At 38.3% G+C, this 14,726-nt stretch overlaps 1 protein-coding gene across 1 annotated transcript; it reads right to left on the bottom strand.

The window, feature by feature from the left end:
* Positions 1 to 3,501: 3,501 nt before the first annotated feature.
* Positions 3,502 to 9,782, bottom strand: LOC103713403 (enolase). Its single transcript, XM_039116485.1, has 17 exons — positions 9,623 to 9,782; positions 9,281 to 9,344; positions 8,863 to 8,927; positions 7,484 to 7,531; positions 7,259 to 7,345; positions 7,050 to 7,130; positions 6,869 to 6,970; positions 6,706 to 6,786; positions 6,551 to 6,625; positions 5,311 to 5,373; positions 5,109 to 5,189; positions 4,744 to 4,938; positions 4,608 to 4,658; positions 4,372 to 4,460; positions 4,215 to 4,266; positions 4,063 to 4,119; positions 3,502 to 3,826 (listed from the first exon to the last, which is right to left on the bottom strand). The coding sequence occupies exons 1-17, from the start codon at positions 9,686 to 9,688 to the stop codon at positions 3,746 to 3,748; spliced, it is 1,338 nt and encodes a 445-aa protein (XP_038972413.1). The 5' UTR covers positions 9,689 to 9,782; the 3' UTR covers positions 3,502 to 3,745.
* Between the last annotated feature and the right edge of the window lie 4,944 nt (positions 9,783 to 14,726).

Here is a 14,726-nt window from a genome sequence, read left to right as displayed (position 1 = left end):
AACACATAATGAATGGCGCTCCACATTTGAAGGCTTGGTTGCTAGAGAAAAGGAAAGAAAGTTGGCCGGCTTTAAGGGGGAGGATTTGAAAAGTTGTTGGCTCCCATTTGAAATTTTCTTGTATTTAAATTGTGGCCGACCTCTTGGACTTTGAATTTGGGTGACGTGTCAACTTGTATGAGGTGGCATGGTGATTGGTTCTTCTGATGAGGTGGCATGACGTTGCATTGGTTTCTTTGATGATGTGGTCGGCTCCTTATGCTTGATTTCATCCTGGTTGGCGTGCTTCCATTGGTTGGAGTGGTGGTGAGGTGGCCAGCTGATGTTGATGTGGATGCCGAGGTGGTGCTCCAAGGGTGTGCAAAGGTGGTGGTAGAAACATGCAACATGTCCTGACTTGGCTTGCTTTCTGACTTATTGAGGCTTGCTTTCTGACTTATTGAATTTATTTACAGGACTCGATCAAAGCCACAGTGACCTTGAGTTAATTGATTGGAGTCTTTTCTGGATTCTGGTGCCCGCACCACTCGGGAGTCGACTCGAGTCTCAGACTTTGGTTCAGCAGACTTCTTAACTTATCCAAAATACTATGAACCAAAATCTAGAGACACTTGGACAGGATTTTCACTGAAACACTCAATTGAATTCATTAGTAATCACAAGATATACTCAAATGCTTTGAGCTCATCAAAATCAAATGGGGTTTTAATCAATCACTCCACAATTTACTATTTTATGTCATTGAAATATATTTATTTATTATCTTATTAATTTATTCATTCATTTATATACATATTTATTTATGCATTTATTTATTTATTTATTCTTTTCTTTTTCTTTCCTTTTCTTTTTTTTCTTCTCTTTTTTTTCTTTCCTTTTCCTCTTTTTCTTTCCTTTTCTTCTTCTTTTTTTCTTTTCTTTTTTCTTCTATTCTTCTCCTTATTTATTTATTCATTTATTTATTTATTTTTCTTTTCTTCTCTTTTTTTTCCTGCTTTTCTTCTTTTTTTCCCTTTTCTTCTTTTTTTCTTTTTCTTTTCTTTTTCCTTCTCTTCTTCTCCTTCCTTCCTCTCTTCCCTCTCATTTCTTCTCCTCCCGCAAGGCCGGCGGAGCCGAAAGGAGGCCGGGCCGCGGCGGCCACGAGAGGGGGTCGGGCCATGGCCGGCAGCGGCCGCAGCTGGCTAGTGGCAGTCTCGGCAGAAGGGAGCCGAGGCGGCTCGCCCGCCACCACCACGGACGGACATCGCCGCCCCACAACTCCATCGTGAGCGACGTCGCTGCAGGTGGACGCTGCTGTCCAAAAGAGCACCCCACGGCCGGCTGCCATAGGGGCTTCGCTGCGGCTCATCTTCCCGGTCATGCGGCTAGCGGAGGCCCGACCACTCCACGGCCGAGCCCAGCCGCTCCACAGGCCGGCCGCGCGCCACGGGTGACGTCACGACGCCCTGCGGAGGGGTCGCCGACCACGGGTGGTGGCCGGCATGGTGGCTGCCACCGTGGGCAGCCATGGGTTCACCCAAAAAAAAAAAGAAACGGTCGGCGATGTTGAGAAGAAGGAGATAGAGAGGGGGAGAGAGAGAGAGAGAGGAAGAGGCGATGGGATGGAGGGTTTTGAAAGAAAAAAAAGAACTTTTAAATAGGGGTATTTTGGTAAGAAAACAGCTTCCCAACAAAGCTAAAAATAGCATTTTCAAAAAACTCTAAAATGAAGCTTCTTTTAAAAAGTTGTTTTTAGCTTTCTGAAAAAGCTAAAATAGCTTCCCAAAATTTTTACTAAACATTTTTTGACCAGAAAGTACTTTTTGGCTCTCCAAAAACTCTTCCAAATGGGCCTTCTTCTTTGACCTTTAATACCATCTTGAGAACTCGTCTTTCTTGGACCAGGGCACAAGAAGCCCTTTTCTTTGTGAACATGCTCCATAGCCTTCCTGACCAAATCCTACTCTTTACAGGACTCCTATTTTGCTGCTCATCTTCACCTATTCGTCCTCTTTAAAATCAAGAATCACCTTCTCTTACTCATACTTCTTGCTCTTTGCCTCTCTAATATTTCAAAGGGTAGGATATATATATCTATTTATTTAAACATTTTTTGCAGTCTCTGTCTCTCATTGTTGGTTTCCTCGTTTTCACACTAAGAACCTAAATTAGAAGGCCATTCCACTACAAAGAACCCATCATAGTCCTCTAGAATGAGATCCATTCATACAAAACCATATATCCACACTTAAAAAGAAACACCATGTTCAGCAACAGGAACTAAAATTTTTGCATCAAAAAAAGAAAAAAGAAAACGAAAAAACAAACACAATGCAAAATCATAAGAAGAGATGTAAACCAAAGATTACCACACGACAAACACGAAGCAAGGTATCAGCTGCATCTTGGCACTTCGATACAGCAGATGCCATTAATTTGGCTGGAAGCATCACATCCGAAGTGACCCAACCTTGTACGTTCTTGTTTTCTGCCTAAAAATAAATCAGCATCCCAAATTTCTATTAGAGAGCAACTGCAGTGGTTTGGTATGAGCATATGATCTGTAAGTATCAAAATCGAACATATTTCAAAAAGGGTCTAGGATGGAGATCACTATTATCTGTGATTTTAACAACTTTGAATAAGATCAAGTTGACTGACTAAATTCATTATACTGTGCCAATTTCAAACCATCAGCAATCTTGCGGACTCTACATTCCTAGAAGTTATATGGAAGGATAAAGGAAAGGTTAGTAACATTGTTGATATTTATGGAGATTTTGAATCTGCAATGTAGCACGGACCGTCCGCTAAGAGGCTTACAAAGATTGGCACAATTTTGAGCTTATATCATAAGGGTAACAGCTGTGGTGGTGACATTGGTCATGACTTACAATGGTCGATCCTTTTCTTAGTTTCCACATGGTTTTTGAAAACGGCAGGGTTTGTAGTGCTTCCAGATTCCCAACATTCTGGGAGGATCAAGTACTTCTGTGGAATTTGCTTATACATGATTCATTTAGCTTCAAGCATGACCGTGAGAGAATCTCTTTATTAAATCTTAGGCTTCTGTAAGAACTGTGGCTTACCGGCTTTCGAAACACGAATGAGAAATGAGTAATATTATCAGAACTTGACGAGGTGGCATTTTCATCTCTTCATCGCAAAATAAGTCTCCACCAGAACCAGAATTACTTTTTCTGAACATAATGCACGAATCGAAGAACCTTGGGATCTCCGGAAAATAATTAGACCACCAATGAGAGATGTTCCATAAGATGTTCTAATAAAGAGCAGAGTAAATGAGAAATGAAAAAGCAAACAAAGGATAAATAGTTAGGAAATAGAAAGTCAAAGGGGTTTTGAACTCTCACAATTTCTCGAGCCAGACAGATTTTCCTCCTATAAATTTCATTGTTGCTGGTATCAACATGTCGAAAGAGACTCTTTATTCTCCTCTAATTAATCAGGTTTCAAAAGATCTATAAAGCTCTGGAATGAATTATATGATTGCTGACAACATAATCAGAATAGCAGTAGCCAAAATAAACTTCATAGATTTAAGCATTAAAATTACTGTTCTGCCGATGATACTGCAACGGCAAAACCACAATTTATTTCTCCCGTCAGGGCAAAACAACCGCAGTTTGACAAAACAAAGGGCATCACACCCATATCGACAAAATTCATGCATCTCAACAGCAGACTCAGAAAACAGTCATGTCCCTATAGAGTTCTACATGCGTGCAGGAAAGTGTTCACATGCCTAGTAGGGTTCCACAGGTGCACGGAACTTTGCTCCTGCATAGACTGCTGCATCACCAAGCTCCTCCTCAATCCTGAGCAACTGTATCAACCATAAACAGACAAAGGTGAGCACATATAAATTTCACAATAATTGTTAGATTTGCTTCCGCGGAACCAATAGCTCATAATTTGTCACAATTATTAGGAAAACCGAGAACGTATTGAAGGATGGACTGTTATAAGTTAAACCAGATCTTTCATATCAAGATCAGCATAAAGATAATCTTGATTTTGATTGCAAAATTAGCCTTGGAGGCTTGTGGTGCAAGAGCTTGCCTGGTTATACTTGGCAAGGCGTTCCGAACGGCATGGAGCTCCAGTCTTGATTTGGCCCTGTTTCATAGTGCAGAATTAGCAGGCCTTAAGTCTACAATCTAAGCTCATGAATAACAGATGAATCTTAGCATCTGCAAAGGATAGAGACGTACCGTAGACAAACCGACTGCAAGGTCAGCAATGAAAGTGTCCTCCGTTTCACCACTAGAAACCAGAAAAATGTAAGTTAGCATCAAATTTAAAGCTAACAAAACTAGTGCATAGCATCAAATTTAAAGCTAACAAAACTCGTGTATATGTATATTCTACCTTCGGTGGCTCGTCATTACACCCCAGCCAGCATGTTTGGACATTTTCACAGCTTCAATGCTCTCGGTCACAGACCCTATCTGATTCACCTGTATCACCAAAGACAAAGAACATATTCATCTTTGTAATTCATCAACAAAAAACATGCACCTCAATATGCAAAAAATGTCGAAAGGAAAATAGAATTAATCATTTCAGCCCACAACAACAGAAGAATCAAGGCATTCTTATTTTACCTTCAAAAGGAGAGCATTGCACGTCTTTTCTTTGATTGCCTTAGCAACACGCTGCAGAAATATTAGGGGACAAATTAGAATTATGACAAAGGAAGTTCTCTCCAAATGCTCCATGTAGTCTTATACTGATATTTACCGTAGGGTTGGTGACAAGAAGATCATCTCCAACAATCTGCACCTGCTCTCCAATCTCCTCTGTCATTTTCGCATAGTGGGTCCAGTCATCCTGATCAAATGGGTCTTCAATTGATACAATAGGATACTCGCTGACAAAGGACTTGTAAACATCTTTCAAACTTTCTCCAGATATTTTCTGTGACCCATCATTGTTCTGCAGCAAAAGATAATTAGAATCATTGAGTTTAGTGGTGTGAAAATTGCCAGCCATATGTCAACGAAGCAGAAAAGATAACAATGAATTTAATTATCTCAAGGCTAACGGCATAATCTTGGATGAAAAATAAATATGACAAAAAACATAAGCAACAAGATTAAGCTCACCTCCTCCTTGAAATTCAAATCGTATGTCTTATCCTTGTCACTGTAGAACTCCGAAGCAGCAACATCCATCCCAATAACAACCTAACATAACAACCGAGTAGAACAAATATGGTTATCCTCCCAAGTCCTCAAGCTTTTCTGAAACTAACAAGTTCACATAAACATAAAATACAAGGGACATATATTGAAGGAAAGCAAATACCTTGCCAGTATATCCAGCTTTCGCTATAGCTGTCTTCAACAGTTCAAGACCCTCTTTGTTTTCCTGCACTTCCATGAAAAGGCATAATTATGATGAGATGTTCAAGACCAGTTATCATTCATTAGAAATGCAATCAGCAGAAAATTCTGAAAGGCCAATATTAACAGTCTGTAACAACATATATTAAAATAAAGAAGTAACAACCAATACAAGTGAAACATTCTTCAAAAAATTTAAATTGAACTTGACACAGTTAAGACCAGCTTTGCCTGCAAACATGTGCTAATCATAAATATACACTGACAAGGGCTACACAAAAGTTAAATGATTAATGGTTAAAATATCTCAAGTTTGATTTCCTATTAAAGCATCATGAACATGGACAATAGCACAGAAGCCAACTTAGCATTCAAAAATGTGTGTATCAAACTAGGAGAATGGAACACAGAGAGAAATCCAAGTATAAAACATAAGATCACAAGGGACCTGACCTGAGGATGTGCACTTAAGTTTGACAAAAAGATACAGACATAGATATATGCGTGATTACCAATCAAACTCCTCTCTTGTATTAGTCTAGAAAACAAATAAAATTAAGAAAAATAGATGACCAGGTTCATTTACAATTTTCTTGCTACAATATGAATTCAAAAATAGAGAAAAAAATGAGACAAATTAGATTGTCAATTTATCATCTTCATTTGAGTGTACTTAGCCATTTCACTTCTCAAAACATTTCAAGCACGAAAAAAATAAGGGGCATGAAAAGCATAAGTTCTAATATGAAAGATTTAGTTTCCCTATAATTGAATTATAGGTCGCATTTTGATAATCATCTCATCTACTCCAAAACACAGATCCCTTCATTTCACTAATGAATAATTACCAAGTTTTAACAATTACCAAGTGTTGCCTTCCATATAGAAATACACCTGTAACTGAATTTTAGAGGTTAAAGGACACTTAAAGAACTCAAAATCTTGGCATCAGTACAAATTGTTCAGACAAGCCTATAATTTTTTCCAGCCCTTGAGAATTACTGATAGATTAGATAACCTTAAGCCAACTAGTGTACAATTGTCCAGAATTGTGCTACACCCATCCTCTAAGCCTTAAAAATGAGCCAAATGCAGAAGACTAGAAGAATATCTATCTAATTATAAATTACATTTAATAATAGATTTTTATTATTAAAATAAATACTTTATTGCAGAAAAAGCATTAAGAATCAGCAGCGGACCTGAATGTTAGGAGCAAAACCACCTTCATCTCCAACATTAGTGGCATCCTGTCCGTACTTTTTCTTGATGACAGACTGAAAGCAAGATCAACAAATGTTAGAGAATACTGTGATCACTAAAAATGAAGACAAATAGTAAATGGACTTTTTTTTACCTTCAAATGATGGTATACTTCCACACCCATCTTCATGGCTTCCTTGAACGAGGAGGCCCCAACAGGAAGGATCATAAACTCCTGTTAACACAACATAATTAGCACAAAAGAAATGATTATCAATAAGCACGTGATTTCTGAACACAACTGGTCAGGAGGTTACCTGCATGGCCAGCTTATTTCCTGCATGAGATCCTCCATTAATGACATTGAATGCAGGCACAGGCAACACTAAGTTCTTGTTTCCAGCAAGATTGGCGATGTGCTGCATCACAAGGAATAAAGTCATATATATATTATATAACCTCATGTTCCACGGTACATAATTGTGTCACCTCACAAACCTGGTAAAGAGGAATCTTCTTCACACTAGCTCCTGCTTTGCATACAGCAAGTGATACTGCCAATATAGCATTTGCACCAAGCTGAGACAATAAACATCCAGTCAGATGATCAAACCCCATAGGCACTTCATAACATTCAGAACTAAATGTAACAGTCAATCATGACCGTGAATGCTAGCAATGAAACCAGGTTCTAGATGGCATGGTACCTTTTGTTTGCACCAACCCCACTCATTAGAGGTCCCATCAAGTTGCTGAACCATAAAAGTATCAATCTGAGCCTGTTCAGTAGGATCCTGTAAATTAAGACAACATGTTTGCAGATTGTCAGAGGTCCAGCAGTTCCTAAGCTAGATCAGTTAGCAGCTTAAACTTGCAAATAACTAAAATCAAAGACCAGACCGGAAAAGAAAACAGTAGAGCACACCACATACCTTCCCAATCAATGCAGGTGCAATGATAGCGTTCACATTCTCAACAGCCTAAACCAGAAAAACTAGATATAAGTTCAACTAAGAAGCTGTAAGCACCTATAATGTTTGACTTATAACACAAAATAGGTGTCAGATAAAACAAGAATGAAGTCATGAGCACTGCAAGAACATGACACAATCTTGCATGACCCTGTACAACAAAAAGGTTTTCCTAAATGCACATAAAGACATAAAGGTCTCATCTAAAGTTGTGTCAAAAATAGCAATGATAGCATGCTGCTGTTCCTTGACCCGCACTGTCAAATGCATGCCAAGGAATGCTCTGATTATATAACTACATAACTGTTCATCCTAACGTAAACAAGTTGCAATAAGTTATCAGAACTTCTGATAAATTACTTTTTTAGCTTTAGAACTGAATAACAAAAATAAAACATAGAATTGTGAAACACAAGAAGGTTGTTTTCATAGACCAAAAAATCTACTAGATGGTACAGAAAAATTCAACACTGTATCTCTATATCTTTTTCCAAATACATAACTTGTACATAAGTTCTAAATTAAAATTTACTTGACAGAAATTGTATAAGAAAAGCGTTTTGACAAAAATATAGCAAAAGTGGATCACATGCTTGATGCATGCTGCAAGTGATTCTATCGATGAACAAAAATATAGACTAAATGTCTATCAGTGAATCAAATCATTAATCAGGATAAATTTAGAAGCACTCGAGTTATTATTGTCAACCAGTCCATTGTGCACAGCATAAATAATAAATTAGAAATGATAATTATGGACCTGACAGATAGTCAGATAATAATTATGCTTTGTTTCATCAATCTAGAACCAACAAAATTAAAGATTTGGAGCATTTTCTGTAATCTTAGTTTACATGGCTATCTTGAATTATCAAAATCCAAGATCATCTCAATTTTCACGGTTTGTGGTTAAGAAAGTTACAGGTTTAGTTGATAAAGAACTTTGGGTAATTGGATCATGAGGGACACCTCTCATATCATGATTTTGATGACTTGAAAGAGAGGGAACACAGCACAAGCACGGTTATGATGTATTATCCGACAGAATAAAAGGCTCTTAAAACTTTGCCGCAGTCCTTAAAACTCATAGCAAAATTTTCATTTAGTTAATATCAAAAAAAATAAAAGCATATCTAAAAAGAGATACCAAATAAAATAAGATAGAAAGGAAAAGCCACAAAATTTAACACACATCATAATCAAATTTTTCTTCAATTGAACCTAATCATATTATACAACCAACTAGGCTCTGAAACGCCAAAAAGAAAGAAAAAATCATCCAGTAATGTGTATGAAGATGAAAAGATCCATCTGATTGAACAACAAGTTGTTGTACTAACCTTGAGGACACCTTTCCCAAGGTAATCCGATCCTCCATCTCTCAACTCCAAAGCTTCATATATACCTTGATCACCAAAAACGACTGATAAGTACACGTGTACGAATTAAATAAATAGGAATATCAAACAAAAACAGTAATCGATTGCTCATAATGAAAATAAAGTAAGCAATTTCTCCTTTCAATGATAAGGCTGAAAACCTCAATAAATTATTCTTTCAACAAGATCTCAAAATTTCTTTATACTACAAGCATCAGGGCTAGCTCTTTTTTTTTTTCCTCTCTGTGAGTATTTTTTCTAAAGGAAGATATCATTTTTTTAATAAGCTATGTAATACTAATAACCTCAAGGTCCAATAAAGGGAAAAATATTTGGTGCAGAAAAAAGATATATGAGTCATCATTTAATGATGAAATACCTGTCGATGCTCCACTGGGAACTGCAGCCCTAGAGAAAGTTCCATCACTGAGACAACAATCCACCTAGCAAAAATTTCAAAAACAAAACAAAAATAGAGAAGATTTTAGAAAATCTATAGCCGATACCCAGTTCCTTCCATAGAATAAGAAAGATCAAAGATCCAAAACCATCAGATCCAGCAACCAGACTACCACTAAACTCAATCAAGAAGAGATCCTCCGATCTGAAACTCGAAACCCCCTTTCCAATTACAAGAAAAAATCCAATCCAAAACCCTAAAAACCCTAACGATCGGATCGGAGATTGCAATAGAGAAAGAGATCTAAGAGAGGATGATCACCTCCACAGTGGGATTCCCACGGCTGTCGAAGATCTGACGAGCCTTGATGAACTTGATCGTCACCATGAGTGAGAGATAGAGAGAGAAATATGGGATAGTGGGGGGTAAGCACAAGGTATCTCAGCTGGGAGGCGGAAATCGGAGAAACGGAGACCGACCCTATTTATAGCGGAGGGTTGGGTCTGTCGACCCACTGTAAGACCCCTTCTCCGCCGTGGAACGAGGCCGGTTCGATCAAAGAACCCTGAAAAAGGGGACGTAAAATGATTCGCTCCCCCAACAATTTCGCCGAAGCGTTCATAAGCCGGAGTAAAACGAAAGGATAACACCAGTCTCCTTATCGGAGATTCACACTTGGTTCATAAAGTAGTTGGGAAGAAAATTGGGAAGCGGATCTCCGCATCGGAGAGCGGACATTCGCTTAGGCATACCTGTGGGTGACGAGTCTAGGGGCAGGATTAGCTGTTTTCACCGACCACAGGAAGTGGTGCAGGGCCGGTGAGAGTCTGCTACGTTATCCATTCCAGGGGATACGTTGCGGGGCCCACCTGTAGGGCTCGTTTGGTTCGCGGGAAAAGAAGGGGGAAAGTGTGGTCAACGGAAAAGTAATGAGATGCCTCTTGTTTGGTTGGAGTTTTCAAAGGAGAGAGAAGGGAAAGTTATATTTCCATGGGAATGTGATTCCCACATTTCGGGCTCGTTTGGTTCGCGGGAAGTATTTTCCCTTCTAGGAATATGATTCCTGGGAATTAGATTCCTAGGAAGAGGATACCTAGGAAAGTACTTTTGGCATGTTTGGTTAACCATGGAAAAGTGACAAATTTCCAAAGTGCTTATGTTTGGTTGACCATCCACTTTCCTGGGAAAGTTATGTATAATTCCTATTATGCCCTTAATAAAAATTAGATCTTTAATGCCTCTTTAATGCTTCTTTAATGCTGAAGGGTCTTTTTGGGAAAAAATAAAAAAGGAGTAATTCCCACCTCATGGGAAAGTAACTTTCCCATGTTTCTCATGGGAAAGACTTTCCCATGAAATGTGGGAATCATATTCCCATAGGAAAGTAACTTTCCCATCTCTCTCCTTTGAAAACTCCAACCAAACAAGAGGCATTTCATTACTTTCCCGTTGACTACACTTTCCCCCCTCCTTTTCCTGCGAACCAAACGAGCCCTTCATGGGAAAGTCTTTTCCATGAGAAACATGGGAAAGTTACTTTCCCATGAGGTGGGAATCACTCCATTTTTACTTTTTCCCAAAAAGTCCTTTCAGCATTAAAGAAGCATTAAAGAAGCATTAAAAACCTAATTTTTATTAAGGGCATAATAGGAATTATATATAACTTTCCTAGGAAAGTGGATGGCCAACCAAACATAAGTACCTTGGAAATTTGTCACTTTTCCATGGTCAACCAAACATGCCAAAATTACTTTCCTAGGCATCCTCTTCTTAGGAATTTGTTTCCCAGAAATCATATTCCTAGGAAGGAAAATGCTTCCCGCGAACCAAACGAGCCCGTAGTTCACGCTATACGGGGGAGCACAACGGAGCTCCCCAAGACAAAAAAACAGCGGACCCGATGATCCCATGGGCTTTTTGCCCCTGGATGGCATTCGAAACTGGCTGCGAATGTTTTTGGGAAGAGGAACTCCATATTTGGTGGCATAGGGAGGGTACCTTGTATCTTGTCCAGAATTATAATCTATATTGTAGAAGGCATTAAGATGGCAGCATGTCTCAACATTGCAGGTATTGATTTTGAAAACCTGGAATAGAGAGAGATTTTTTTTTTTTTTTTTTGGGAAAGCATAGGTTGCCCATTTATATTTTTATAGGTAAAGATGCAAATGAACCAAGGGGCGCTACTCAAGTCCCATTTAGGTCCAAGCTCGTCTTGTCTCAGCTATTATTGAGCTCGACTAGCTTGAATAGTTTTACGAGTTGAGCTTGAATAGCAAATTAGTCGGCTTGAAGGCTCGCAAATCTAATCAAGTATATATATTTTTAATAATATTTTATTTATAATATATTATTAATTTAATATTTTAAAATATAATATTATAACATATTTTATTTTAACTATATTTTTAATTTTGATCAAAGTTTGAATTCAAGTTCGAACTTGAGCTTGAGTACAGTTCGGTTGATATTCGAGCCGATTCAATCTTGAGTATTACTCTCTTTTTTTTATAGAGTCCAGCTTAAGCTTGGATGTTAAGGCTCGATCGATTTCGAATTGAGTTTCGAACCCGAGTATTGTGAATCGAGTCCAGCTCAAAGCCTCTAGCTACTCAACTCAACTTAGCTTAATTGCATCCCTATCTGCACTTGTATGGCCAATCTGTATTGAACATTTTTTCAATATGGTGTGTGAGTTATTTCTCTCTTCTTCTTTTTTTTTACCTCATTGCAGCCCCCTTTGATTCTGTTGAAAAGAACACATAAATGCTGTGGTTGGCTTTTTACTTTTGCATGTGATTTCCGATGGTGTTTGGTATGGAAAGTTGGTCCCTATTGAATGAATAATTTTTGTTGGAGGTTGCAACATTTATCCAATAGCCTCTCTAGATGGATACAAATCCAGATTTTTAGCACTACATAAGGCAGGTATATGGTTTGTTATGCAATTGTGAGGACAGATCCAAAAAAACAAAAAAAAAAACTAGGGTTGTAACTCGGGTGGGTTACCAGGGCAAAAACTTTAACCTATCCTAACCTTTAAACCACTCAACCCTAACCCAACCCAACCTTGATCTCATATTGGGAGTTCTCTAACCCAACCAGGTCCATTATAAGCCAAATTCAGGTCAAGTTGGATTAATTAGATTTGGTCGGGTTAGTTGAGTCAATTTAGTCAACTCAAGTTAGGTTGTTTTTAGGGATGGCAATAGTAGACCAGGTAGGCCATTATCGGTATCCACCCCATACTTGCCTTAGGGCGAGGTAGAATCTCAGGGCGGGGTAGAATCTTAGGGTAGAGCAGGGTAGGTCAAATATCAAGGCAGAGCGGGGTGGGTAAAGTTAGACGGGATGAGTTGGACGGATTGGTTCGGGAAAACTACAAATATCATTTTTTTTGCATACAAATTATTTTTTCCTTGGAGAGGGGACTTGTCAAGAGTTATATATATACGGGTTGAGTTTGGGCTAGGTTTTACCATTATCCATATACACCCCAGATCCACTGCGGGTTGGATAAAACTTACCCTATGAGGGTTGAGTCGGGTTGAATAACCGATGGGGTGGAGTAAATTGCCACCCCTAGTTGTTCCATGTTAATTAAGTTAAATTGGGTTAAATAGAAATTCTAAGATAGAAAAATGGTTTGTAACCTTTTTATTAAAGGGAGGATCAAAATTAGCTTGAGTTTAAATGTCTTGACCTCCAAGGACTTTCATCACTATTACATTATCATTTGATACATAAAAGGTGGAGCGTTGGACTATAGTAGAGGGGTATAGCACTGAGCTATGATAGTGAAAGTTAAGTAATTTCTATTTCTAAGGTAGAAACTACGGTAAACTAAGATAAAATATATTAGATTAGTTGTCGAAGGACCCTTTATAAAATGTATTTTCCACTTATCTATACCGATAGATAATAACTAAATACTCTGATGATTGCTCCCACATGTGGCCTCTATTCCTAGAGGTTTGATAACTGACGCCAATTATCTTCCGCTATACATGTCGTCAGCACGGTTACTTTGTAGCTATCAGGTTGATAATCATATCTTTTTATCCTAAGTACAGTCATGTGTTTGAGATTATCTCTGAGACTGCTTCAATCGTGTTAAGTGGTTGATTATGACCAAGTTCTAGGCTTTCAATCTCTTTATGATCGAACTCTTCTTTTTTAGTTTATACCTCCACTTGGTAAAATTTATTGTGGCTGAACTCTCCCCAGTCTATCAAAAGTCACATGATTCTCACCTGTTCTGGTTTCATTAAACCTGATCCACGTAGCATTTGCTTTCAGTCGTTAGCTAGATTTTTGAGATGGGATATAAACAATGCCCTCACATGTTGTTAGTCGATGATCAAGAGGCTGACGAGATGTCATCACCTCTTCAATACTTGCAAAATAAAAATCTTACAATTATGGTTTCGATTTGCTGACTGAGTGCTGCCTTTGTACCGAAGCATTACTTCTACTTTTCGTAAGCTACTTGCATATCTTCTAATTCTTTTGAGCCTTTTATTTCTGCCACACGTCTTCCTCCATGGAATACTCTTATGTACTACAATAGCTTGCACGTTATTCAAAGGATCTTCCATATCTTTAGAGATGTGGCATGATTTTTCACATTAATGAGGATTTTGATTTATCTTCTAATAAGGCACGCTTTACTCTATAAATAGGCCATGCATCCCTCTCTTTGGTGCTCATCCTCATCTTCCTCTTGACTAATCTCATGCCATTTGCCAATCTTCTTTACTTTTTATGGAGGCGAATTTGAGTATTGGTAGGGATAATCCGTTTGTTTTGATCCATTGAATTTTGACTAGTTTCCCGAATTGGAATACCATCACAAATTGGGTATCATTACAAATGACTTTTGCTAAATTGGAATACCATCACTAAACGTTTGCTGTTTGGTTCAAAGCTTCCACATCGGCAAGTTGATATCTTGTCAGCCAACGTTTGGCTAACCTTGTGCCCTTAGTTTTCTAGGCTGGTTCGAGCGAATCCTTTCACATTTTTGCTCTTATTGATTATGTCTATACCTAAGCCCGAAGCCTGTTGCACTCAATCTACCTCCACTGCAATTGATGAAGAAGTATGATAGGTAGAATATTAGATCATTTTGAAGCTCCAACAAGCTAACAAATGTGAAAGATTTATTAGCCTAAAGTAGGAGAGAGGGACCATCTTGAGAGTATTCACTTATTTGACTTTATACTTAACTATATTAGTTACAAATAATAAAATAACACTATTGGCATTTTTTCGTTCCATCCGAACAACTTCTAGGGAACTCTGGATCTTAGAAAACTTGGTTGGCTTGCAAAGAAAGGTATTGAGTCTTCCACAGCAACAAGGTTGGTGTGCACGGGCATGCTTTAGGCATCTAATCAGCTAGAGAGTAGTATAGGTCTAGGTA

This window comes from Phoenix dactylifera, unplaced genomic scaffold, assembly GCF_009389715.1.
Source record: "Phoenix dactylifera cultivar Barhee BC4 unplaced genomic scaffold, palm_55x_up_171113_PBpolish2nd_filt_p 000097F, whole genome shotgun sequence".
Classification (NCBI taxonomy): Eukaryota; Viridiplantae; Streptophyta; class Magnoliopsida; order Arecales; family Arecaceae; genus Phoenix; species Phoenix dactylifera.
This window is presented reverse-complemented; position numbering and strand designations above follow the sequence as displayed.

What these genes read in the sequence shown, in the direction of transcription:
- LOC103713403 (XM_039116485.1), bottom strand. Translation starts at nt 9,688, where the DNA reads ATGGTGACGATCAAGTTCATCAAGGCTCGTCAGATCTTCGACAGCCGT. An exon ending in GTTTTGCTCCTAACATTCAG is followed by an intron (nt 5,374 to 6,550) that starts GTCCGCTGCTGA and finishes ATGGAAGTGCAG; the next exon opens with GAAAACAAAGAGGGTCTTGA. An exon ending in GTAATGACGAGCCACCGAAG is followed by an intron (nt 4,267 to 4,371) that starts GTAGAATATACA and finishes TCTGGTTTCTAG; the next exon opens with TGGTGAAACGGAGGACACTT.